The 22,110-nt window shown below is 39.3% G+C and overlaps 1 protein-coding gene across 1 annotated transcript in view; it reads left to right on the top strand.

Moving 5' to 3' along the window:
• DNAH5 (dynein axonemal heavy chain 5) overlaps positions 1 to 22,110 on the top strand; it is a 121,215-nt gene that overhangs the window by 54,009 nt on the left and 45,096 nt on the right. Inside the window, exons 39-49 of the mRNA XM_048939792.1 lie at positions 163 to 357; positions 684 to 818; positions 1,382 to 1,489; positions 3,805 to 3,958; positions 4,526 to 4,672; positions 5,837 to 6,078; positions 16,805 to 16,981; positions 17,467 to 17,671; positions 18,135 to 18,277; positions 18,976 to 19,110; positions 20,875 to 20,997. Of these exons, the coding sequence (XP_048795749.1) occupies positions 163 to 357; positions 684 to 818; positions 1,382 to 1,489; positions 3,805 to 3,958; positions 4,526 to 4,672; positions 5,837 to 6,078; positions 16,805 to 16,981; positions 17,467 to 17,671; positions 18,135 to 18,277; positions 18,976 to 19,110; positions 20,875 to 20,997 (1,764 nt within the window). The remainder of the gene's footprint in view (positions 1 to 162; positions 358 to 683; positions 819 to 1,381; positions 1,490 to 3,804; positions 3,959 to 4,525; positions 4,673 to 5,836; positions 6,079 to 16,804; positions 16,982 to 17,466; positions 17,672 to 18,134; positions 18,278 to 18,975; positions 19,111 to 20,874; positions 20,998 to 22,110) is intronic.

Here is a 22,110-nt window from a genome sequence, read left to right as displayed (position 1 = left end):
TATATATTTTATATGCGGACCAGGATAATTACTCTTCTCTCAATGCAGCCCAGGTAAGCCAAAATGTTGGACACCCATTGTCTAATCAGATAATACGTTCCTTTGTTGTTGTTTCAACTTGTGCAAGATGCAATTAACTTCAAAAATTGTTATTTTCTCCAGAATCCAGGATATGCTGGACGGCAAGAACTTCCTGAAAACTTGAAGATCAACTTCCGTTCAGTGGCCATGATGGTTCCTGATCATCAAATTATAATTCGTGTCAAATTGGCTAGTTGTGGTTTTATTGCTAATGTTGTGTTGGCAAGGAAATTCTTTACGTTGTACAAGCTCTGTGAAGAACAGCTATCAAAGCAGGTGATTTTCATTTGAGGAAAGAATTATCTTTAGGAAAAATTATAAATAGTGACACAAATTATTAGTATTAATTTGTGTATTTACCTATTAATATGCCTTTATCTCAACCTTAAAATTTTCTCACTTTTAGCATTCCAGTTCTTTTTGACATCCCCCTAAAGGAGTGACTGTGAGGTGCTGAGAATCTGTTGTGAGTAACCCACAGCAGATGTTAGGAGACATTTGTGCTGCATGTATCACTTGTTATACCTTAAATGATAAAAAAAAGAATTGTTTCATCCCTACAAACTAGGAGAAAATTTTTCCAAACTTTCTGTATCTTCTAGGTGCATTATGATTTTGGCTTACGGAATATATTGTCAGTGCTACGCACATTAGGAGCAGCAAAAAGAGCAAATCCTTCAGATACTGAATCTACCATAGTTATGCGTGTGCTGAGAGACATGAACCTGTCTAAACTGGTAAGCTCTGAGGATCTGGTAAGTTAACTAGCCTGTACTTCAGAGCCATTTATTTTTGGGAAACACAGTTTAAATCTGTTCAGGTGTTCACTGGAATATTGCCTATGGCCTTTTACTCTGATGCTATCTTGGAAATGTTGCATTCCCTGTATAACTTGGCCTGTTCAGATTTTTTGTAGTAAACATATTTCCACTGCACCTACAGAAATACATTACCAAATAGGAGTGTGTAAGAGCCTCTATGGAAGTTTTGGCCTAATGTTTTCTGCTTCTTGTATTTAATCATTCTTTTAAAACAATGTTATTTGTACTAATGAGTACCATTTCATCTGATTTAAATTGTTAATGAAATCTCTTTTCAATAACTTTTGATTATTGGAAGTGTCATGATCTCTTTCTATTGTGTTCTGCTAGTACGTCTACCACTTGGAGGGTTACCATAGGTGGTTCCTTACATTTAGAAATATTTCTTCAACCCACAGGGGTTAAGGGTTGTCTTCCAAGATGCTTGGAAAAGTAAAATAGGTTTTAATTTTTTTTTTTTTTCTTTTGACTTTCACTAGATTGATGAAGATGAACCCTTATTCCTGAGTTTAATTGAAGATCTATTTCCAGATATCCATCTTGATAAAGAAAGCTATCCTGAACTGGAAGCTGCCATTGACAAACAGGTAATATTTCTGTTGATTTATACTTTTGTGGTGTTGCTAGCATGATGACTTGTCTAAGAACATAACTGGTTTTGAATGTATCCAGTAATAGTAAGCTTTTCTGTCAATCTTTACCATTGGCATGTGTTGTGTGAAAAGGCAAAGAAGTTTGGCAGAAAATAAACCCCCTTGCTTTCCAGCTCATCCTCAGATATCAGAGTGGCAGCTTAGCTTAGATTCTGAGCGCTGTCCAATTCAGTAGTATAAATCTGATCTAATTCAATATATGAGTTACTGCTGTTAAGGATTCACAAATAATGCACTGCCAATTATTCTAAATGGGCTCTCACAACTGCTTTTAAGGCATTTAGCCACACCGGACGAGAACTCTCCTGCTAGATCAGTTATTAGTCCGGTTTGATAAATCACCAGATTATAAATTCTTTTGGATTGGCAATGACAAACACATTGCCTGCAAAACATGTGAGATTAACCAAGATCACAAATAATACAGCTGACTGCAATTGTGCTAAATTATTGAATAACTCTATAGAGACCTCTAAGTTTCCCACAGAAGCACTTGATGTTGCTGAGTGTGCAGATCTCATCCAGTAGAAATCCCTATGAGGGGAAAGAGAGGTCCAGCCTGTCAGCTGGTCCCAAAAATCAACTGTGGTCTTGCTGACTTACCAGTGACGGTATCTTCCCCCGAAATCCTTCTCTCTTAAGCCATTTTTATACTATTTTCTTACTTTAAGGTGGAGCTTGAGTGACTCTAGTCAAACATACCTTTGTTTTACAAAATTAACCCAGATAACCTGTTTTTGACCAAAGGGTGGAAAACTGCTGGCTTGGGGCTGGCTGAGAGAAATAAGATAATTGATCAGCTCCATCAGTATCATCAAGTCTCCATCCCTGCAGAATGATCACATTTGGCCACGGGACCTCCACTCTGCTTCACAATCCATGTTATTTTTTCCTTAGAGTTGGCATACCAGGTTCTCCTGGTGTTTGCTAACAGCTAAGGTCACAGGTCATGCCACTTAGGGGACTATCATGGAATGGATTTCCCAGGGCAAACTCCACCAGGACTATTTGCCTTCTCTCACTCACGAGGTGTGGACGTTTCAATAAGCCACCTCTAATAAATATTTCTTGGCACGTAATTATTAGTCTTATTCTAACAGATGTCACTGAATTGTGATTGTGACAGCTTGTGTTTTCTGTGTGAATCATTTGTGGTGATCAGTTTGGAAAACATGTCTGTGTACATTTGCCTTTACGTGAATCTGGATTTAATGGTTGTATGAAGTCTAACAGAGAACATGAGCTTAAGGAAAATGGCATTTCTTCTATTTTGGTTTTCATTAGATCTTTTGAAACACTGATAGGATTAGCATAAGAACATCAGTGGGAATAGAAAAGGTTAATGAAGTATGAACACTTACACAATCAGATTTATTGAACATTCCTCCAGAATTTGAAGAATTCCTCAGATAATTATGTAACAGTAAAGAAGAGAAATAAAAAAACTCAAAAAACCCCCACCCAACTCTTAATAAAAGGTTACTGCTTTTTTTACTGATAACATTTTCTGAAATTGGAACATATTTGGAGCATATTTTAAACACAGGAATTATTTTTAAAATAAATTATAATTGTTATTTTGGGAATTTCAATTGTATGATATGATCGTGAGTTTTAAGAATTTTTTTTTACTTGGTCAAAGACATATACAGTGGTCTGAATCCTTTAGAAATTGTTCCAATTTTTCTCTTACTCATTTCCAGCTAAGTCACTTTCACAAGTAATAGTAATGTCATTGTAGTGAGATAACTTATTTAAGCTTGTAACTAGTAAAAAATGGGAAAACATCACATCTTTTCTCAGAAGGATCATGTGAAGAAGTTTATCAAAGGTCTCTCTGTACACTGATAAATATCTAACAAATTTTTTTGGAGAAGAACTTTTGGGTATTGTAGACACTTAAAGAACTTTATAATTAGAAATGTCAACAATAATAAAAAAAAAACCTTTCTGAGAGGTAAGTGAATGACACTAAGTAGCTATGAAAGACATTGCTAGCAAGAGCGTCTCTAAAGTTCCTGCCTTTTCTTAAAACGATAGAGTAACTCTCATAGAGCTAGAAAAAGATAATACTTTATCAGAGCTTACTGTATTGAATACAAATTTGAACACCAAATAATTTCTTTTTCCAAATAGCTGTTATATATGCAAACACTTTACAGAGTCTTCTTTGATGAAATATTTATAAAATATCAAGATATACTGTGGACTGAAATAGCGGTGTTTTGTATTTCTGATGCTATCTGTAGGTGGAGGATGCTGGACTTGTTTGTCATCCTCCTTGGAAACTGAAAGTTATCCAACTTTTTGAAACTCAGAGAGTAAGACATGGATTGATGACTTTAGGGCCCAGTGGTTCAGGAAAAACTGCTTGTATCCACATTTTGATGAAAGCCATGACAGGTATGTGAGCACTTTTACTATAAAATGTTGTAACATTTTGCTTTGATTCTTTATAGAAAGCCTAAATTATATCACTGTGAGGATAAGTTAATGGAAAAATTAATTTCAATATATTGTGAATCTAAATAGTATTGTGGTGGTATCTTTTAAAAACACCTCACTGACATTCAAAGTCATATAACATACAGATCCAGTTTTGCATACATCAGAAATTTTTATTCTAGTGACACTGAGAGCAGTGCTGTCTGGGTAGGCAGCTGGAACAAGTGGTTGAAGTGTCTCACAGATTCAGCTGAGGTAATGCTCAAAGCTTCTCATCATCATAAGTACTTAGCCCTTTTCCTTTTTGAACACAGTTAACAAGACATTGTCTTCATCTGCATTATAAAATAGCTGCTACTTCTATCAGTTTTTTCCAGCTACGAACGTTAGCAAATAAGTACACCATTTCTTATAATGCTGAATACTTATTAAACTATCCATTTGGATGTAAAGCTTTTGAATTTTTAAAAGTTCTCTGCCTACTGAGTATAAATACCAAAACTAACTGGTGATGTGCTTGCCTAGATTGTGGACAGCCACATCGTGAAATGAGAATGAATCCTAAAGCTATAACAGCACCGCAGATGTTTGGTCGTCTTGATGTAGCAACAAATGATTGGACAGATGGAATATTTTCCTCTCTCTGGAGGAAAACATTAAGAGCCAAGAAAGGTATGACAAAAAAGTGTAATTGTACTTGAAAATTCTCCATTCTAAATGCTTTATGTTCAAACTGTGGAGAGCAAATACTGTTTCACAGAATTTGCTGATCCCTTTCTTTGACATGATAGGCTCTTTCACAAAAGAAAAGTGAAGGATCAAAATCTTCTCCCCCAGCAATGAATTGTGACAAAATTTTGGTGCTGTCAGCATTTTTACCTGGTCTCAAACTGCCATAACAGAAGGGTGTGAATTTCCTTTGGTAGTGTCATATCTGGTAGCCCTGCACATATCATAGAACTCCCAAACATCTCATGCCTGAGAAACCTGCACAAAGGTATTTGGCTCAGAGGTGAGGAGGTTACTTAGCCTGAACCATCTTGGTTTGTGCCTAGCAATACAGCACCTAGGCTTAGGAAGTAAGGACTCTGAGGCAGATGACATTGGAATGATCTCTGACTACAGAGCCATCTGGAAATGCCCAGCAGGGCTGGAAACCTAAGAGGTGGGGAGCTGGAAGCCAAGGGAGCTGCCAGGGCAAGAGTGTTGCCCAGTATTTAAGTCATGCAAACAGGGTCTTGTTTCCTCCTAGGAGACACATGCAGGTGCTGAGATACATTTCCAGTACTAAATGGAAACTTTTGAGAAACTTCAAAGGGAACAGGGTCATGTTCATAAGCATAAGTATAAAAAACAAGAATCTTGATTGACATCCATTAGATAGGAAACTAAGCGTGCTACTTGAGAGAGTGGCTTTTCAAGTGTTTCTTTCATTTAATCTCACTAGCATGTCGGAAACAGATGAATGTTGGTTTAAAATAGGTCTATTGTTTCTATCTTTATGTTGCTTTCTGTAAGTTGAAATAAACTCAGTTTATTATTAAACTGAAGATTGAATCCATAAAACTGTGTTTCAGGCTATTACAGACTGATGAATTATGCTTATGACGCTTTATATACTGAGCAAAGGATAATTATTATGGTAAGGTGACAAAAATGAAGTACTTAATTGAAAGTGAGTAATGCGAATGGAAATTGTATTTAAAGATGAGATTGTGGCTGTGTTCATGAATTCAGAATTAGTGCAAAAATATATTTAAAGACAGAAGAAACTGATCCTTGAAAGAAACTGAAACTTCTTTCATAGGCATTTTTGTCAATCATTTTGGACTGCAGGTGACCACATCTGGATAGTTCTTGATGGTCCAGTTGATGCTATTTGGATTGAGAACCTTAATTCTGTCTTGGATGACAACAGGACTCTAACACTTGCAAATGGAGATCGTATACCTATGGCACCAAATTGTAAAATAGTCTTTGAACCTCACAATATTGATAATGCTTCTCCAGCAACAGTCTCAAGGAATGGGATGGTATTCATGAGCTCATCAGTTCTCAACTGGAGCCCTATCCTTGAGGTACAGTAGCAAATAATTATATTTGCTTATGTATGGAAAGCTTTATTTCTAGCATTCAGCAGTTCACTGCTGTTACTTTAGGACTTAATTTTGTGGTTAGATATGAAACAGCTTTTGTACTGTATAAATTTATATCTGAGAATTTAAAATAGCAGAGTTTATGGAGGTACAAAGATGGATTTTTTTCAGAACATAGTCAACATACTACACTTTTAAAAACTTGCATGTTTCACATCTCAACAGATTTGCAATTCAAGGTATTCTATGCAGTTGAAGAGCAACTCCAGTGTCAAAATATCAACTTTGTAGCAGCTCCTGCTATAATTTCAGAGCAAGGAAAAATAAAGAGCCAATAGGCTAGTTCAGGAATCTTGCAGTCCTCAAGAAAATAGAGGTTCTCTTGATATTTCATAAACTTGACTGCAGTTGGCATTTAGAACCATAAACAAAGTCAACGCAGGATTTACAAATTTTGGTTTTTAAATGTGTATTCTTACCTGTTAAATTGTCAGTTTAATATTCCTGGAAGCAAAATGTTTAAGAAAAAATAAAAGCAAGCAGTGATTATGCTCTCTCTCTGCAGTTTTGTGTCCAATGGTACTGTTAGGAAAACAGAACATGTTACAGATGTGTTTTAGAGGGAAGAACAGTGTATAACATATTCACATTTCAATCTGATTTATAAAGGTTTTTTCTTGTTCATGTTGTCTTCCACATGGCCAAAGCTCATAAAAAAAAAAGAAAAAAAATCCTCATCTTGACTGACCACTAGTAATGATATCAGTATAGTGAATGACACATTTAGAGACTTGAGCATAAATGTCTTGGTTAAAGACTTGATGAAATACAAGAGTTGACAAGAATCAACATAATGTTGCCCAGTAGTATCTCTCAACAGAACTTTCAACATTGAACTCCAGTTTTCTGAAATGGTGGAGACAATAGGAGTAAAGAAAAAAAAAGTTTTCAAGTTACTTTTATTTTTATTATAAAACCATTTATTGTCTTAGAAATTTATCCATAAACTAAGCTTCTCAGGATTAATACTTTTTGCTTCTTTCATTAAATTAAAATAAATATTTATTTATCTTCATTTTTTGTCATATTTAGGCAGTCTTATTGATGGTATTTTTGTTGCAATAAAAAAATGAATTTCCCAAAATTTTAGGTGATTTGTGCTTTGATAAAACATGAAATGTTTCATGAATATCAGAAATTGAAACTTTCTTTCTTCTAAGAGTAATTCCTGTTCTCATAATGAGAGCTACTTAATTAGCTTCTTTTGAAAACCAATTTAATGTACTTCTCTTCTGTATAATCCTAAATTAACATTTCTTCATCCTGGACTTTCAACTTTAATTTTAAGCTAGGAATAATGTAGTCTTCCTGTTTAAGAAAATAGAATATAATTTACTCCCTGTTTGCAGATTCAAAACAACAAACCTTAATGGGTTACTGTGAGTTCAGGGGCTGAATTTTGCTGTTCTCATTTTCAAGAAGTTGTTTATCACTTTTAAAATGAGTTTTATAATCTCCTTCACTCTTTTATTTTCCAATTCAAGTAGAGAATACCTGTGGAAAATTTAATTAAGGCTCATCTAAGCAATGCTACTTAACTAGTCAGAAACAAATACAGTTGGCTTTGTATTAATTTTCAGACATTTCAAATTTTAGAGGTCCTACTCTACATTCTCAGATTTCTTGTCTTTTTAACCCATAAAACTCCTTATGCACGTAAGTCTTACTAGCTGTCTTTGACAGGGTTCCTTGCTTATAACTTCCTGATTTGTCTGGCAGTCAAGGAAAAGTTGATGTGCCCCAGGAGATGGTCTCTGGTACTGCCTGGATCAGCTGTTCTTAACATATAGAAGGTTTCAGTGCAAACAGAAACCAAGAGAGGGTGTATCTATCAGTTCAGGTCCTGAGCAGCAGACAAAGCCTGGTGCTCTTCAGGGAGTAGGAGATGGTGAAGCCCCTGGGGAAGGTGTGTCCTGAGCATGAGTCTGGTGAAGTTCTGGGAAGAGTTGAGAAGACTTGATAATTCAGTAAGGTTCACACCAACCTGTAATACAAACTCTAGCTAAAAACTGCAAATGAATATTATAGCTAGGCAATTACAATCCTGTTCACCTAGTGAAATTCAACCAGAAGCAAAAGAAAGAATGTCTGGATCTTTTTCTTGATTTTTTTTTTTTTTTTTTTTTTGCCCTTGTCAGATTAGTGATGCAATCAAATATTCTTTCCTAGTTATTTTAATACATTATTTTTTTCTACCTGAGTAAAATACCTCTAGCGTTCTGACCTAAAATTTTGGGGTATTCATTTTTTTTATTCCAACAACAACAAAAAGACAGAAGAAACTGTTATTTTGCTAGTAAAACTAAGGCGAGAGCAGATTTCTACAAAATTTTCACCATGATTTCAGAAATATATTTGCTTTGCAGTGCTCAAAGATTGGGAACAACAGGAAATATTCATTTTTTCTGCTTTCCAGCCTGTTTATGATCTCCACCATTCTGTCTGGTAGTGTCTAGGAGCTGTTCTCCTTTCTCTTCATATGAAGTCATAAGAATCTAGCTGTCAAGTTGTTGCAACACTTGACAATCATCAATGATTTATTTTATATATATATATATATATATGTATATATATATATTTTTTACCAAGACCAAAATGTTTGCATTCTTATTGGGGAAAAAAAAAATACTTTTTGGTAAGTTTTCTAATAATTTGACTTGTATGGGAACTGCTGAGTCACGGCCTGAACCTCTGATTGATCACCTGAGGTGAGCCATGAGTCAGCCAGAGGAGCACAGGTGAAGGCAATTCACCTGTGCTGCCGGAAGGGGTGGAGCCAGGCTCCACCCCTCCTGGACCTATTTAAGAGCTGGCTACCAGAGGGGAAGGATCTCTTCTGGAGATCCTCCTCTTTGATATCTTCTAGTGAGCTCAACCCAAGGGTAAGCTCTTCTACTTATTCTCTTTTGTGATCCTGTTTGCTTTGCCATACTCTTTTGATTATATTGCAATTATAACATCTTGGTTATACGTTTGGCGAGCCAGGCAGGCTGAATATACTAAAATTAACATGTCTTTCCTGTGGAATTTCTATAAATGGGTCAAGGGGGAGAACAATACTCCCCTAGAGAAAATGATTCCAGGGCAGATCCCAGGGTTTGAGGGATCGCCCTATTACGAGTTAGCTGCCATCATTGAAAAATGGGGTCCCTTACGTGTTATGGGCAATCTCTCCCCATATCGCATGGCAGACTATTTTCAAGGACTTGGCAAGGACATTCTCATCACCAAAGAAAGACAATTGGCTGCCTCCATGGTGGCATGGCCACTATTAACCGCTTTAAATCATGCGGACTCAAGAAATAATACTTTAGAAACCGAAAATCAACTTTTGAAAGATCGCATTGAAAAGTTAGAGCACGAACTTGGCGTTTTAACGGGGAAGAAGCCAATTCTACATCTTCCTGTAAGCCAAATTCGTAATATTTCAATAAATGATGACCAGGCTCCTGAATCAACAGACTTCGTTGATCAGGACAACAAGAAATCCAAATCAGACCTTGAATGTCCAATTCAAACTGATCCATTGGAGGTCCGTCCTGTGATAACCCAAAAAACAAAAAAAGTACAGGACAGACCGGCAGGGGTGCCGCCTGATCAATGGCCCCCTGCCCACACTCATTTACATGTGACAGCTCGGCCATACACAGCAACAGAATTAATGGACTTAGTACAACGATTTCGGCAGAAGCCCAGAGAAAGTGTGCCGGCTTGGTTATTGAGACTGTGGGATTCTGGGGCAGAAAGTGTCGTGGTGAATGGCCCAGAAATATCTAAGTTGGCCACCATGACTGTCCATCCTGCTCTTAGGCAAAGGTTATACGTGGGCAATCAATATCGTGATGAAAACCATTCCATACTGGAATGGTTAATGGCGGCCTGCCGTATGGTATGGCCGAATAAATCAGACATACCGTTACATACAGGTATGTGGTCCTCCATGGAGGACCTTCAGAACTATATCCGTGAACTGGGTGTAAGAGAGGCCATCTATGAAGATACATTTGATGGCCCTGATATGGTTAAATTTTCAGCAGGGATGAGAGATTTAATTCTACAACAAGCTCCCTCCCATCTGTACGGTACCTTAGTTTCAATATTAAATCCCCTTGTAGCATCAGAAGCCGTAGTCCAGCAGGTTGCCCAGTTAGTTGCCGATTTGGGAGAAACAGAACGCCTGCGGACTAGGCGCAATATTCGGTTTTTGGAGGAAGCAGAGGTCCTGCCGGTAAATAAAACCAGAATGCCGGCTACTCGAGCTCCTCGATCGGGACCCATAAGGGTATCCCGAAAACAAATGTTTAATGATTTAATTCGGGCTGGGGTCCAATTTGCTAAGATCGACCGCCAGCCCAATCACGTCCTTCTCCAGCTCTGGAGACAACTAAAGGACAATCAAAAATTCCAGAGCTACCCTAAGAAATCCAGGGTAAGAGCTATAGAAAGGGTTCCAACAACAACATGGAACCTAGAAGATTTTATTGTTCCAAACAGGAAAAAGAAGCCACCTCAGGTGTCTCGGGCCACAATGCCTGAGCCATCAGAAGCAAAAGAACTGGCCCTAGCACAATTCATGCAGTGACGAGGGGTGTTAGTCCCCGTAGGGCCTCCAGACGGGACCGGAGGCCCTATGTAGAATTAACAATTTATTGGTCCCGAAAAAATATTCAGAGAGTTATGGCATTAGTGGATACTGGAGCAGAAACATCAATTATCTATGGAGATCCAGGAAAATTTCATGGCGACAGAGTGATGATTGGTGGTTTTGGGGGACAGACTATTCCTGTCACCCAAACATGGTTAAAATTGGGGGTTGGGCGTCTCCCACCCCGGGAGTACAAGGTGTCTATTGCCCCAGTCCAAGAATACATCCTGGGCATAGACATTCTATGGGGTCTGGCTCTCCAAACAACTGTGGGAGAGTTCAGACTTCGACAAAGATGTATCAGTATCCGGGCGGTGCAGGCAATATTAAGAGGCCATGCGAAACATGAGCCTGTTTGCCTGCCAAAACCGCGCCGGATTACAAATGTTAGACAGTATAGACTCCCGGGTGGGCAAGATGAAATATCGAGAACGGTGCAGGAATTAGAAAAGTGGGCATTATAAGACCTGCACACAGCCCGTATAACTCCCCCATATGGCCAGTGCGAAAGTCGGATGGCACATGGAGGATGACAGTAGATTACAGAGAATTAAATAAGGTCACGCCGCCTATTCATGCGGCCGTACCCAATATTGCTTCCCTAATGGACACATTGAGTAGGGAGATAAAAACCTATCATTGTGTCCTAGATCTAGCAAATGCATTCTTCAGTATCCCAATTGCTGAGGAATCGCAAGATCAGTTCGCGTTTACGTGGGGAGGCAGGCAGTGGACCTTTCAGGTCCTGCCACAGGGGTACGTGCATTCACCAACGTATTGTCATAATCTAGTGGCGCGTGACCTGGCTGACTGGAGAAAACCTGATGATGTTAACCTATATCATTATATTGATGATCTCCTGTTGACATCCGACTCACTGGAGGTAGTAGGACAGGCAGCTGATTCATTAACTGCCTATTTGCAACAAAGGGGATGGGCTATAAATCCCCAAAAGGTGCAAGGTCCAGGCCTGTCCGTAAAATTCCTGGGGGTGGTTTGGTCAGGAAAGACCAAAGTGCTACCCAGTGCTGTTATAGATAAGGTTCAGGCATTTCCAGTCCCTACAACATCAAAGCAGCTGCAAGAGTTTCTAGGTATATTGGGTTATTGGCGTTCCTTTATACCTCACCTAGCGCAGCTGCTAAGGCCACTATACAGACTCACAAAAAAGGGGCAGCTATGGGACTGGGGGAAAGCCGAACAGGATGCTTTCCAACAAGCAAAACTGGCAGTTAAACAAGCCCAGGCATTGGGTATATTCGATCCTACCCTCCCAGCCGAGTTGGACGTTCATGTTACTCAAGACGGCTTCGGTTGGGGCCTGTGGCAGCGCCAGAGTTCTGTTCGGACCCCCATTGGTTTCTGGTCTCAGGTTTGGCACGGAGCAGAAGAAAGATACAGTATGATTGAAAAACAGTTATTGGCTGCCTATTCGGCATTACAGGCAGTAGAGCCAATAACTCAGACAGCTGCAGTTATAGTCAAGACCACTCTGCCAATTCAGGGGTGGGTGAAGGATCTGACCCACCTTCCTAAGACAGGGGTGGCCCAAGCACAAACAGTGGCACGATGGGTCGCCTATCTCAGCCAAAGGAGCAGTCTGTCTTCATCCCCCTTGAAAGAAGAACTTCAGAAGATCCTAGGCCCAGTTACATATCACAGTGATGCACCAAAAGAAATACTGGTCGCTCCACCAGAGAAGAGTCCCATTCAGGAGGGAAAATATCCTATCCCTGAAGATGCCTGGTACACAGATGGGTCCAGCAAGGGCAACCCGAGCAAGTGGAGAGCAATAGCATACCATCCTTCCACCGAGACAATCTGGTTCGATGAGGGGGATGGTCAGAGCAGCCAATGGGCAGAACTGCGAGCCGTGTGGATGGTTATAACCAAGGAACCCGGTGATGGTATCCTGAACATCTGCACAGATAGTTGGGCTGTGTACCGGGGGCTCACTCTCTGGATTGCACAGTGGGCCACCCAGGAATGGACTATCCACGCCCGACCGATCTGGGGCAAAGACATGTGGTTAGATATATGGAATACGGTCAAACACAGGACTGTACGTGTCTACCATGTTTCTGGTCATCAGCCCCTACAGTCACCGGGAAACGATGAAGCCGACACATTGGCCCGAGTTCGATGGATTGAGAATTCACCATCTGAGAACATCGCCCGCTGGCTACATCAGAAGCTACGGCATGCTGGACAAAAGACAATGTGGGCAGCTGCTAAAGCATGGGGGCTGCCCATACAACTATCTGATATCGTCCAGGCATGCCAGGATTGCGACGCTTGCTCCAAGATGAGACCGAGATCGTTGCCCGAAACAACAGCCCATCTTGCTAGGGGACACAATCCTCTCCAGCGATGGCAGGTCGATTACATCGGGCCCCTTCCTCGTTCCGAAGGGGCAAGATATGCCCTGACCTGTGTCGACACTGCAAGTGGGCTACTGCAGGCCTATCCAGTACCGAAAGCAAACCAGGCATATACCATCAAGGCACTCACTAAACTGATGTCTGCCTACGGGACACCTCAAGTCATCGAGAGCGACCAAGGGACTCATTTTACTGGTGCAACGATACAGCGCTGGGCAGAAGAAAATAACATCGAATGGCGATTCCACCTGCCATATAATCCAACAGGGGCAGGCCTCATCGAACGTTATAATGGTATTCTTAAGGCTGCCCTGAAGACAGACTCCCAGTCCTTGCAGGGGTGGACAAAAAGACTGTATGAAACCCTGCGGGACCTGAATGAAAGACCTCGAGATGGCAGACCCAGTGCCCTGAGAATGTTGCAGACGACATGGGCCACCCCGCTTAGGATCCAAATTACGGGCACTGATCATCAGGTAAGACCCCAAATTGGTAATGAAAATAATCTTCTGCTCCCTGCCCCTGAAAACTTAGAGCCAGGTACCCATAAAATAAAATGGCCCTGGAAGGTGCAGGTAGGACCCAAGTGGTGTGGCCTACTTGCACCTTGGGGGAGACTATTGGAGGTGGGAGGCTCAGTAGTCCCTCCAGTAATAGGTACATGGCCTACTGATATTATGGTCAACACTCCGATCTTTATTGCTAAAGGGACCCCCATCATGTCCCTATGGCAGATCAGGACACCTCCTTTGGTGCCTGATATCGTTATGCAGCCGCAGATATCCGGCAAAAAGGTGTGGTACAGGCGGCCAGGACGTGCCCCAGTACAAGCGGAAGTGTTGACCCAAGACAGAAATACGGCCTGTATCTTGCCCTGGAGAGCAGACCTTCCCCTCCTGGTACCTGTAAAACATCTGTATTACTCCCCGTGAGTCTGTGAGCCTTCAGGACCACCGGAAGGAACAAAATGCCATCAAGCGTTCCAGTGTTGCTGTTAGATCACGTACAACACCCGGTGATGGTCTGCATGGGACTGATGGAACATAGAATGGACTTGCACCTCAGGACCTCATGCCTCCAGGCACATCATCGAGCACTGGCCCATAGAAGAGTATGGACATCCACTAATCATCACTTGTCTTGAACTGTACCAACATACGTCGCGATAAAATTGTATAAGCGTCGCGATATACCGGATCTCTGTATTAGGGAAAGCTTACCCTTTTGTTAACCTGATCATTGGTTCACGCCGTGAAGGGGTGGAGTGTATGGGAACTGCTGAGTCACGGCCTGAACCTCTGATTGATCACCTGAGGTGAGCCATGAGTCAGCCAGAGGAGCACAGGTGAAGGCAATTCACCTGTGCTGCCGGAAGGGGTGGAGCCAGGCTCCACCCCTCCTGGACCTATTTAAGAGCTGGCTACCAGAGGGGAAGGATCTCTTCTGGAGATCCTCCTCTTTGATATCTTCTAGTGAGCTCAACCCAAGGGTAAGCTCTTCTACTTATTCTCTTTTGTGATCCTGTTTGCTTTGCCATACTCTTTTGATTATATTGCAATTATAACATCTTGGTTATACATGACTGTTCCTCAATTTTTACCAAGACAAACAAATGCAGAGAACCCAAGTGCCTTATGTATATTACTGCAACACTGTGCTTTTTAATTGTTTTATTTTTTTAAATTCATATGGCTGTTTGGAAAAGTGTAAGTGAAAATTATGCATCTAGGACAGTGGTTCCCGTGAGATTCCAGTTTCTCTATACTTACAACACTGCCTAAGGCGTATTGATGTTAGGATTGCACAGCTCTGCCTCCATACATTGGTATTCTCTCCTGTTTATTTGCACACAACACTCATAGAATGTTTCAGTTTAAACTGAGCTGTGGATTCATCAGAAAATACAGCAAAAACAAAGAAAATGGGCATTATATTCTGCTTTATCAGACCTGGTTTACCTCATCATTTCAGAGTGGTACAGAAACTAAATGAAGTTGTGTTGGACTAAGTGTTGAACAAAGGAAGTTTCACTAATTCAATCTTTTGTTTCAATGGCAGCTACGAACAAAGGGAAACATGAAGCTGTTTTCTTTCTTTCTCTCTTTCTTTTTAATAAAGGATTTACTGATTTTTCCAACAGAATTAAGTGGAATTTTCTTTCTTTAGTTCCTACTTTTCAGATGCAGAAAGAAACGCAATATTGGTTGAAGAACAGAAGAACTTTGAAAATTAATTAAAAAAAATATGGGTAGCTCAAGAAAGCATTGTATATATTTAGATTTTCTGTCATAATTTATAAATACCTAAATATAAATGCATAAGCAACTGCTGAAAGCGATCTAAAACATTTTACATTGGTAGTCTTGTCTAATATACTTTAAAGCAGATTTTACAAATTGATCAAAGTCATCTACCTCTTCAAAAAACAATATTTTATCAGCTTTTGTGTCTTAGTATCTTCTGGTCAACTGGTCAAGTTCCAGTTACCTGTTTTAAAAAGTGCTGCCATTTAATCTTTAGCTCTTTGTTTTCCATCTACCTGTTTCCAGAAAGCTTTTTCATGCATCTACCTATTTGTAATAAGTTATTTACTTTGGGCAGTGAAAAATTGAGTTTCAGAAAATAATGAAAGTAGACAGGTGAAAGAGAATCACAGAAGTGCATAAATAGGTGAGGTTGGAAAGGGTCACTGGAGACCATGTAGTTGAGCCTACTTCAAAAAAGATCAGCTGAAGTGGATTGCAAAGGATATCCAGCTGAGTTTTGAGAATCTCAATACACTAAAACTCCAGAAGTGCCCTAGAACCCTGTTTCAGTGTAACACCATAGGCGCACCAAAAAAGCCATGTTGAAATAGCATTTCCTCTATTTCAATTTGTTCCAACATTTAGTATGAATTTTGGAGAAGCACCTGCAAGTGTTTTTAAAAATGTGTATTCTATATAGGAAATAAACTGATGGGAAATAAGAAAGAATTCTACCACCCAGGTGAGGGAAGACTTCAGAGTAACTCTAAGAAGCAGGTCGTGACTTTAAGCTAAAGGCATTAAAGCACAGATACCATTCTGTGACCTTATAAAGCAGTTTTAATTATATTTTGTTTACCCACTTTAACATATATGGGGATGCACAATAAAAATACTATTAATAGTCAAGCACGCAGCATAAGTTTATGGACACTCAGCAGACATCCTCCCTGAAATGCAGCCTTTTTCTTTCCAACTTCCAGATGTTTCTGAGGCTCTCTCTATCACAGCTAAAGGCTAACATTGTGCAGAAAAAATGAAACTTCTGTTAAATGCATATTCTTTCTTTGCGGAGTTTAATCACAGCTGTTGTGATTTAAATATATATATATTTGAAAGAATTTTTTTTTTGCTGTTTAAAACAGTGAATGCTTTTTATGCTTCTCTATCCACATCCAGTAGGAGTTATTTATTTCCACATCCACCTTCTGCTTGCCAAACTCTGCCCAAAAGGCAGGGAATCTGAGCCCTACAACAAGAGAAATCAACTTTCCCCAAGAGATATCAATTTCCCATGTTTGTAGGACTTTTTGAATTAGTAGAGATTGACTTTATTATCTTGCGTTTGAAATAACATTTATTTTCTTGCTATGCAGGGGTTTTTGAAAAGGCGTTCTTTTCAAGAAGCTGAAATTCTACGTGGGCTGTACTCTTCATCATTCCCAGACTTATATCGCTTTAGCATTCAGTCTCTGCAAAGCAAGACGGAGATGCTGGAAGCCTTTGTGATTATGCAGAGCATTAATATGATGCAGGGCCTTATCCCACCTAAGGTAAAGTAGTGTAGATTTTTTATATTTTCGTAATCTAACGGAAAAAAATTTAAGTCATGGAGTTATATAGAAAGGAGATTTTTTTGGATTCTTGGAGTATTAATGAAAGTACAGGTTGTTAGGAATATTTTCTTTCATTTTAAAGCAAGAGTAAGCCTGTGCCTGCTTTTCACATTTCAATTTGGTTTTCACACAAAGCATGCATCAGCAGCTTTCCTTTGGGGTGTTTTTTATTTTCCAAAGAGATGTTACTGGATTATAAACTAGAATTTAAACAGATCAAACAGTGTAATGGGTCGTTAAAAGGGATATTTGCTGGATCGTTTTCTCTATTTTGTAGTCCACTAGATAATTATTCAGTCTATTTGTTGATGAAGACATCATTAAATTTAAACATGACTGAAGGCTTCTAACCTACTGTTTCTAGTGATTATCAAGCAGAATTTTAAGGCTATTGATAATAAAAAATTAACTTAATCCTTCAGGAGCAAGGTGCGGAACTGACTGCAAAATACTTGGAAAGGCTGTATATCTTCTCTCTTATGTGGAGCATAGGAGCATTACTAGAACTGGAAGACAGATGCAAAATGGAGCACTGGCTTCGAAACTGTGCAACAGTAAAGCTTGATCTTCCCTGTATTCCAGAAGGCAGTGAAAATACCATATTTGATTATTATGTGGCATCTGATGGTTAGTTACCCACTTGAGTACTTCGGGGTAGAACTTAGAATTTCTTTTTTAAATTTTGCTTTTCAATTATTAATTTAGATATATTTTTTGTAAGTTACCTTGTTTTTTGTTTTACAGTTGCACTTTATGTTGGTGATATTGTATAAAGCTTTTTTTCTATTCCCTTTGACAAATTATAATGTGGAAATATTGCTACAGAAAGCTACATGGGCTGTGTGAATGAATTATCAAGTGAATAAATAGTCAAGCTGGAAAATCATGTTCTTGTCATAATTTTAGGAAACAGCTGGAACAGTGGATCTTGTTGCTTCTCTCAGGGGTCTGAGAGTAGTGAGACAGATAATTTGTATTTATGGAGTGAGAATATTCTACTTAAGAGGAACTGACAGAGAAATCAAATTGATAGAAAATAAGTGAAAATATCTAGTTTTTATAAACATTAACTTTAGTTCTTTCCTATTAGGTAATTGGATGCACTGGAATACACGTGTTGAAGAGTATGTATATCCTAGTAGCAGCACGCCAGAGTATAGCTCCATTCTTGTGCCAAATGTTGACAACGTGAGAATGGATTTCCTTATTGAAACCATTGCTAAACAGGGCAAGGTACTTCATCTGCATTTCACATCTAAATACTGCTAATAGTATGCATGGTGGAGTTTTTGAATCAGGAGAGAAATAGGAAATTACTGAACAGGAAGAACATCATTTTTGTGATAAAAAACCATAATCGTGATTCTGGAGCTGTATTCATGTGAATATACTTGAATTCTATTACTCTCACTGCTCTCAGCCTTTTGTAGCTTCTCACTACCCATCCCTCCAGCCATCCATCCCTCCTATTCCAGAAATAATGGGAATGCAGTCTAGCCATGGTGGAACAGAAGTGGTTCAGAAGAGAGCACAGAGTAGCAGAGCACCAGGCTCAATTGCTAGGAACTCTGTCCAGACGGGTCAATGACAGAATTCATAGACATTTTTTTAAAGAATAAAACTCTTTCATTACTAAAACTGTCAAATAAGGAGGATACGGTAAATAACACCAGTGACTGAAGTGGTTCAAATGATGAGACTCTAGACAGTACATCATTTTTTTTTAATCTCCTTCTTTGTTCTTTAAATTGTAGTGAGTGACAAGACCATTTGCTGCCAAAGGTGAACAATTGAGGCCTGCAAAGGCCTATGAAATGTTAGCTATTTTGCTTCCACATGTTCTTTGTTGAGAAGATATGTGGAATTAGTGAGGCTTTGCCAAAATACACCGCTCTTATGTGTTATCTTACTTCCTTGTTGTCTTTGTCTAGGCTGTTCTACTAATTGGTGAGCAAGGAACTGCAAAGACTGTTATCATAAAATGTTTTATGTCGAAATATAACCCCGAAAGCCACATGGCTAAGAGTTTGAATTTTTCTTCTGCAACTACTCCATTAATTTTCCAGGTATAGTAGTCATTCGCTCTCCAATAGTATGTGACTGGATTCAGAGATTAATTGAGGTATTGAGAATTTTTTGGCAAGATAATTCTGAAAGTGGTTATTTAGCTGCAAATGAGCACAGAAACAAAAAATTACCTACTCAGATGGACAAGGCGCTTGATTTGAAAGACTTCTGTAAACCGTCTCACTAGTTGTTGAGCTATTCTTAGACTATTACATGCCTATTATTTGCTTCACCATGCTTAATGATTTTACATCAGATGTAGTGGTTCTCACTAATTGGGTAGAGCTGTCAGCGACTTTCCTTAGATTTCACTAAAACCCATGTGTAAAGTAAGTGCTACCCGCAACAATCTGTCATAAAGTCTGTGCTGTCTGCAATTTGAAGTAAATTACGTTACTCATTAAAAAGTAACACATGCAGCACAGCTGCTCTAAACAGAGCCGTGAATACTTAAATCCTGAATTGTACTGCCTCTCCAAATTTCTGCTGAGCTACTTAGATTTATTTCAAGATTCCTTAACCTACTATCTGCATATATCTAGTGAATGTTTATTATATAGTTCTGTTTGCCTAGCTTAAGCACTGTCTGTGCTGTAAGCATAAGTCCTGTCCCTGAGCCTGAGGTGTCATCTGTAAGCTGGCTTCATGGTGAGAAGCTGAAAAAAATAGTGGTGGCAAGCATGCTTCTAAAAAAAATAAAATTATTTCATTAAGTCTATTCAGTTTACATGTATGAATATAATTATCACCTTATGATTTTATGTAGTGTATTGATGTCTACTGGAAAGGTCATTAAGAATCGCTTCTGTCAGACCTGACAGATTATTAGTTTGATCTTGCAATATTAACAGATATTTAATTTGTTATTCTCAGTATTTACAGATGCTAGCTAGCAGGTGGTTGAACTGACAGAGGATAGATAAAATGAATATGTATCACAATAAAAGATTCTTAAAATTCATTAAAAGTTTTATATTTTGCATTATTCAGTCGAATAAGTCAAAAAGTAGTGCTAAAAGCTTTGGTGGAGCTCATACTGCCCAACTAGCATTAAAAAAACTGAATTTCAGAATTGGAAGCTTTGGCATGACATCTCAAACAGATGAGCATGACTGCCCTTCTATGCTTTTCCTCTCCACTTCTCCTCCTTTGCTTTCCCCTTCATCTCAAGATGAATACTCTTCTCTTAAACCTCAAGTGGATGCAATGATTATCTAAGGTCTTCCTCAACTACATGGACTATAAAATAGTTCAGTAGAATACAAATGTAGATGAAGATATTGCATACACTTTATGATCCTCATTAGCATCACTGAAATTGAAACATCTCTCAGTGCATTTCACTGTTTGTATACACAAAATTAAGCCTCATGGATTCTCTTTTATTTGCATTAGTCTCAAACAAGTGTGTTAATTATGTGTTAAAGTACCATTCTAAAATTGAGAGGCTCAGCAAACTGACAAGTTTGAAACTGGAAAATAATTTGAGGTGGTTTCAAAATTACAAAACTGAGGCACAGTTGTCTAAACTTAATATTTGGAATATTTTATACCAACCTCATGGTATAGCATGATATTTCAGGTGTTCCTGTTGGATTACTGCTATTACCAACAGCACTTAGTGCTGTATAAATTCTCCTTTGTAAAACTCTGTGTTACAAGAGTTACACATACTATATAATTACCTGTAATGTGGTTAAATGAGTGACTCATATGAAAAAGTGTGGCTCTTTGTAATTTTTCTGATAATTGTTTCTTAACAGCGCACAATAGAAAGTTACATGGACAAGCGCATGGGCACAACATATGGTCCACCTGCAGGCAAAAAGATGACAGTCTTCATTGATGATGTGAATATGCCCGTAATAAATGAATGGGGAGATCAGGTTAGTTTTGTGAAAGAGAAAATAAGATGGGAAAGGCTGTTTTCTTCCTTTCTTTCTTTCAGTGCAAAATGCCTGTTCAGTCAGCCAATGGGGTGTAAACTAGGTACGTACACTTGATTTTTAAATGGTATTTTTAAAGAACACATGCAGCTCTATGTTTTCGTAAACTAAAGTAGAATAAATATACTGACTAAATAAGCAGCTAAAATAAAATGGAACGGTTCAGTTGCAAGGGACCTTCAAAGATCACTTAGACCAACTGCTTGATATCAACAGGGCTCACTGAAAGTTAAAGCATATTACTGAGAGCATTATCCAAATACCTCTTGAGCACTGACAGACACCTCTCTAGGAAGCCTGTTTGAGCATTTGACCACCCTCTTGATTAAAAAAAAATGTTTCTAGTGCACAGTCTGAATCTTGTCTTAGCAGCCCTGTGCCCTTCCCTTTTTGCCATCATTGACCAGGAGCAGAGCCTGGTACCTCCCTCTGCTTCTCCTCCTCAGGGAGCTGCAAGGAGCAGTGAGGTCACCTCTGAGCCTCCTGTCCTCCAGACTGGATAGCGTAATGTCCTCAGGGTCTCCTCACAGATGATGCCTTCAGCCTCATTACCAGCTCTGGTGTCCTCCTCTGGGCACTTTAAAGGATCTTAACATCCTGTTTATATTGTGGTGGCCACAACTACACACAATATTCAATAGCATTGTCAAGGCCACACCAACAGTAAACACAGTGGGAGAATCATCTCTTCTGGCTGGCTGCTTTTGCTCTTATTTATGCACACTGGAATGCAGCTTGCCCCTTGGCTGCCAGGGCACACTGCTGGCTCATGCTGAGCTGCTGTCACCAGCACCTCCTGATTTCTTCCTGCTGAGCTGCCTTCCAGCCACTCATCTCCTGTCTGTGCCTGAATCTGGCATTACTCTGTCCCAGGTGTAAAACTTGTCATTTTCCATTATTGTAGTTCATGCTGTTGCTAGTCACCCAGTGTTCCAACCTGTCTAGGTCTCTCTGCAAGGCCTCTGGTTACCTCGGAGAGTTAATAGCACCTCCCAGTTTAATATCAGCAAATTTGTTGAGGATTTGCTCTAATCCTGCATCCAGATCACTGAT

Source organism: Lagopus muta, chromosome 3, assembly GCF_023343835.1.
Source record: "Lagopus muta isolate bLagMut1 chromosome 3, bLagMut1 primary, whole genome shotgun sequence".
NCBI classification, from domain to species: Eukaryota; Metazoa; Chordata; class Aves; order Galliformes; family Phasianidae; genus Lagopus; species Lagopus muta.
This window is presented reverse-complemented; position numbering and strand designations above follow the sequence as displayed.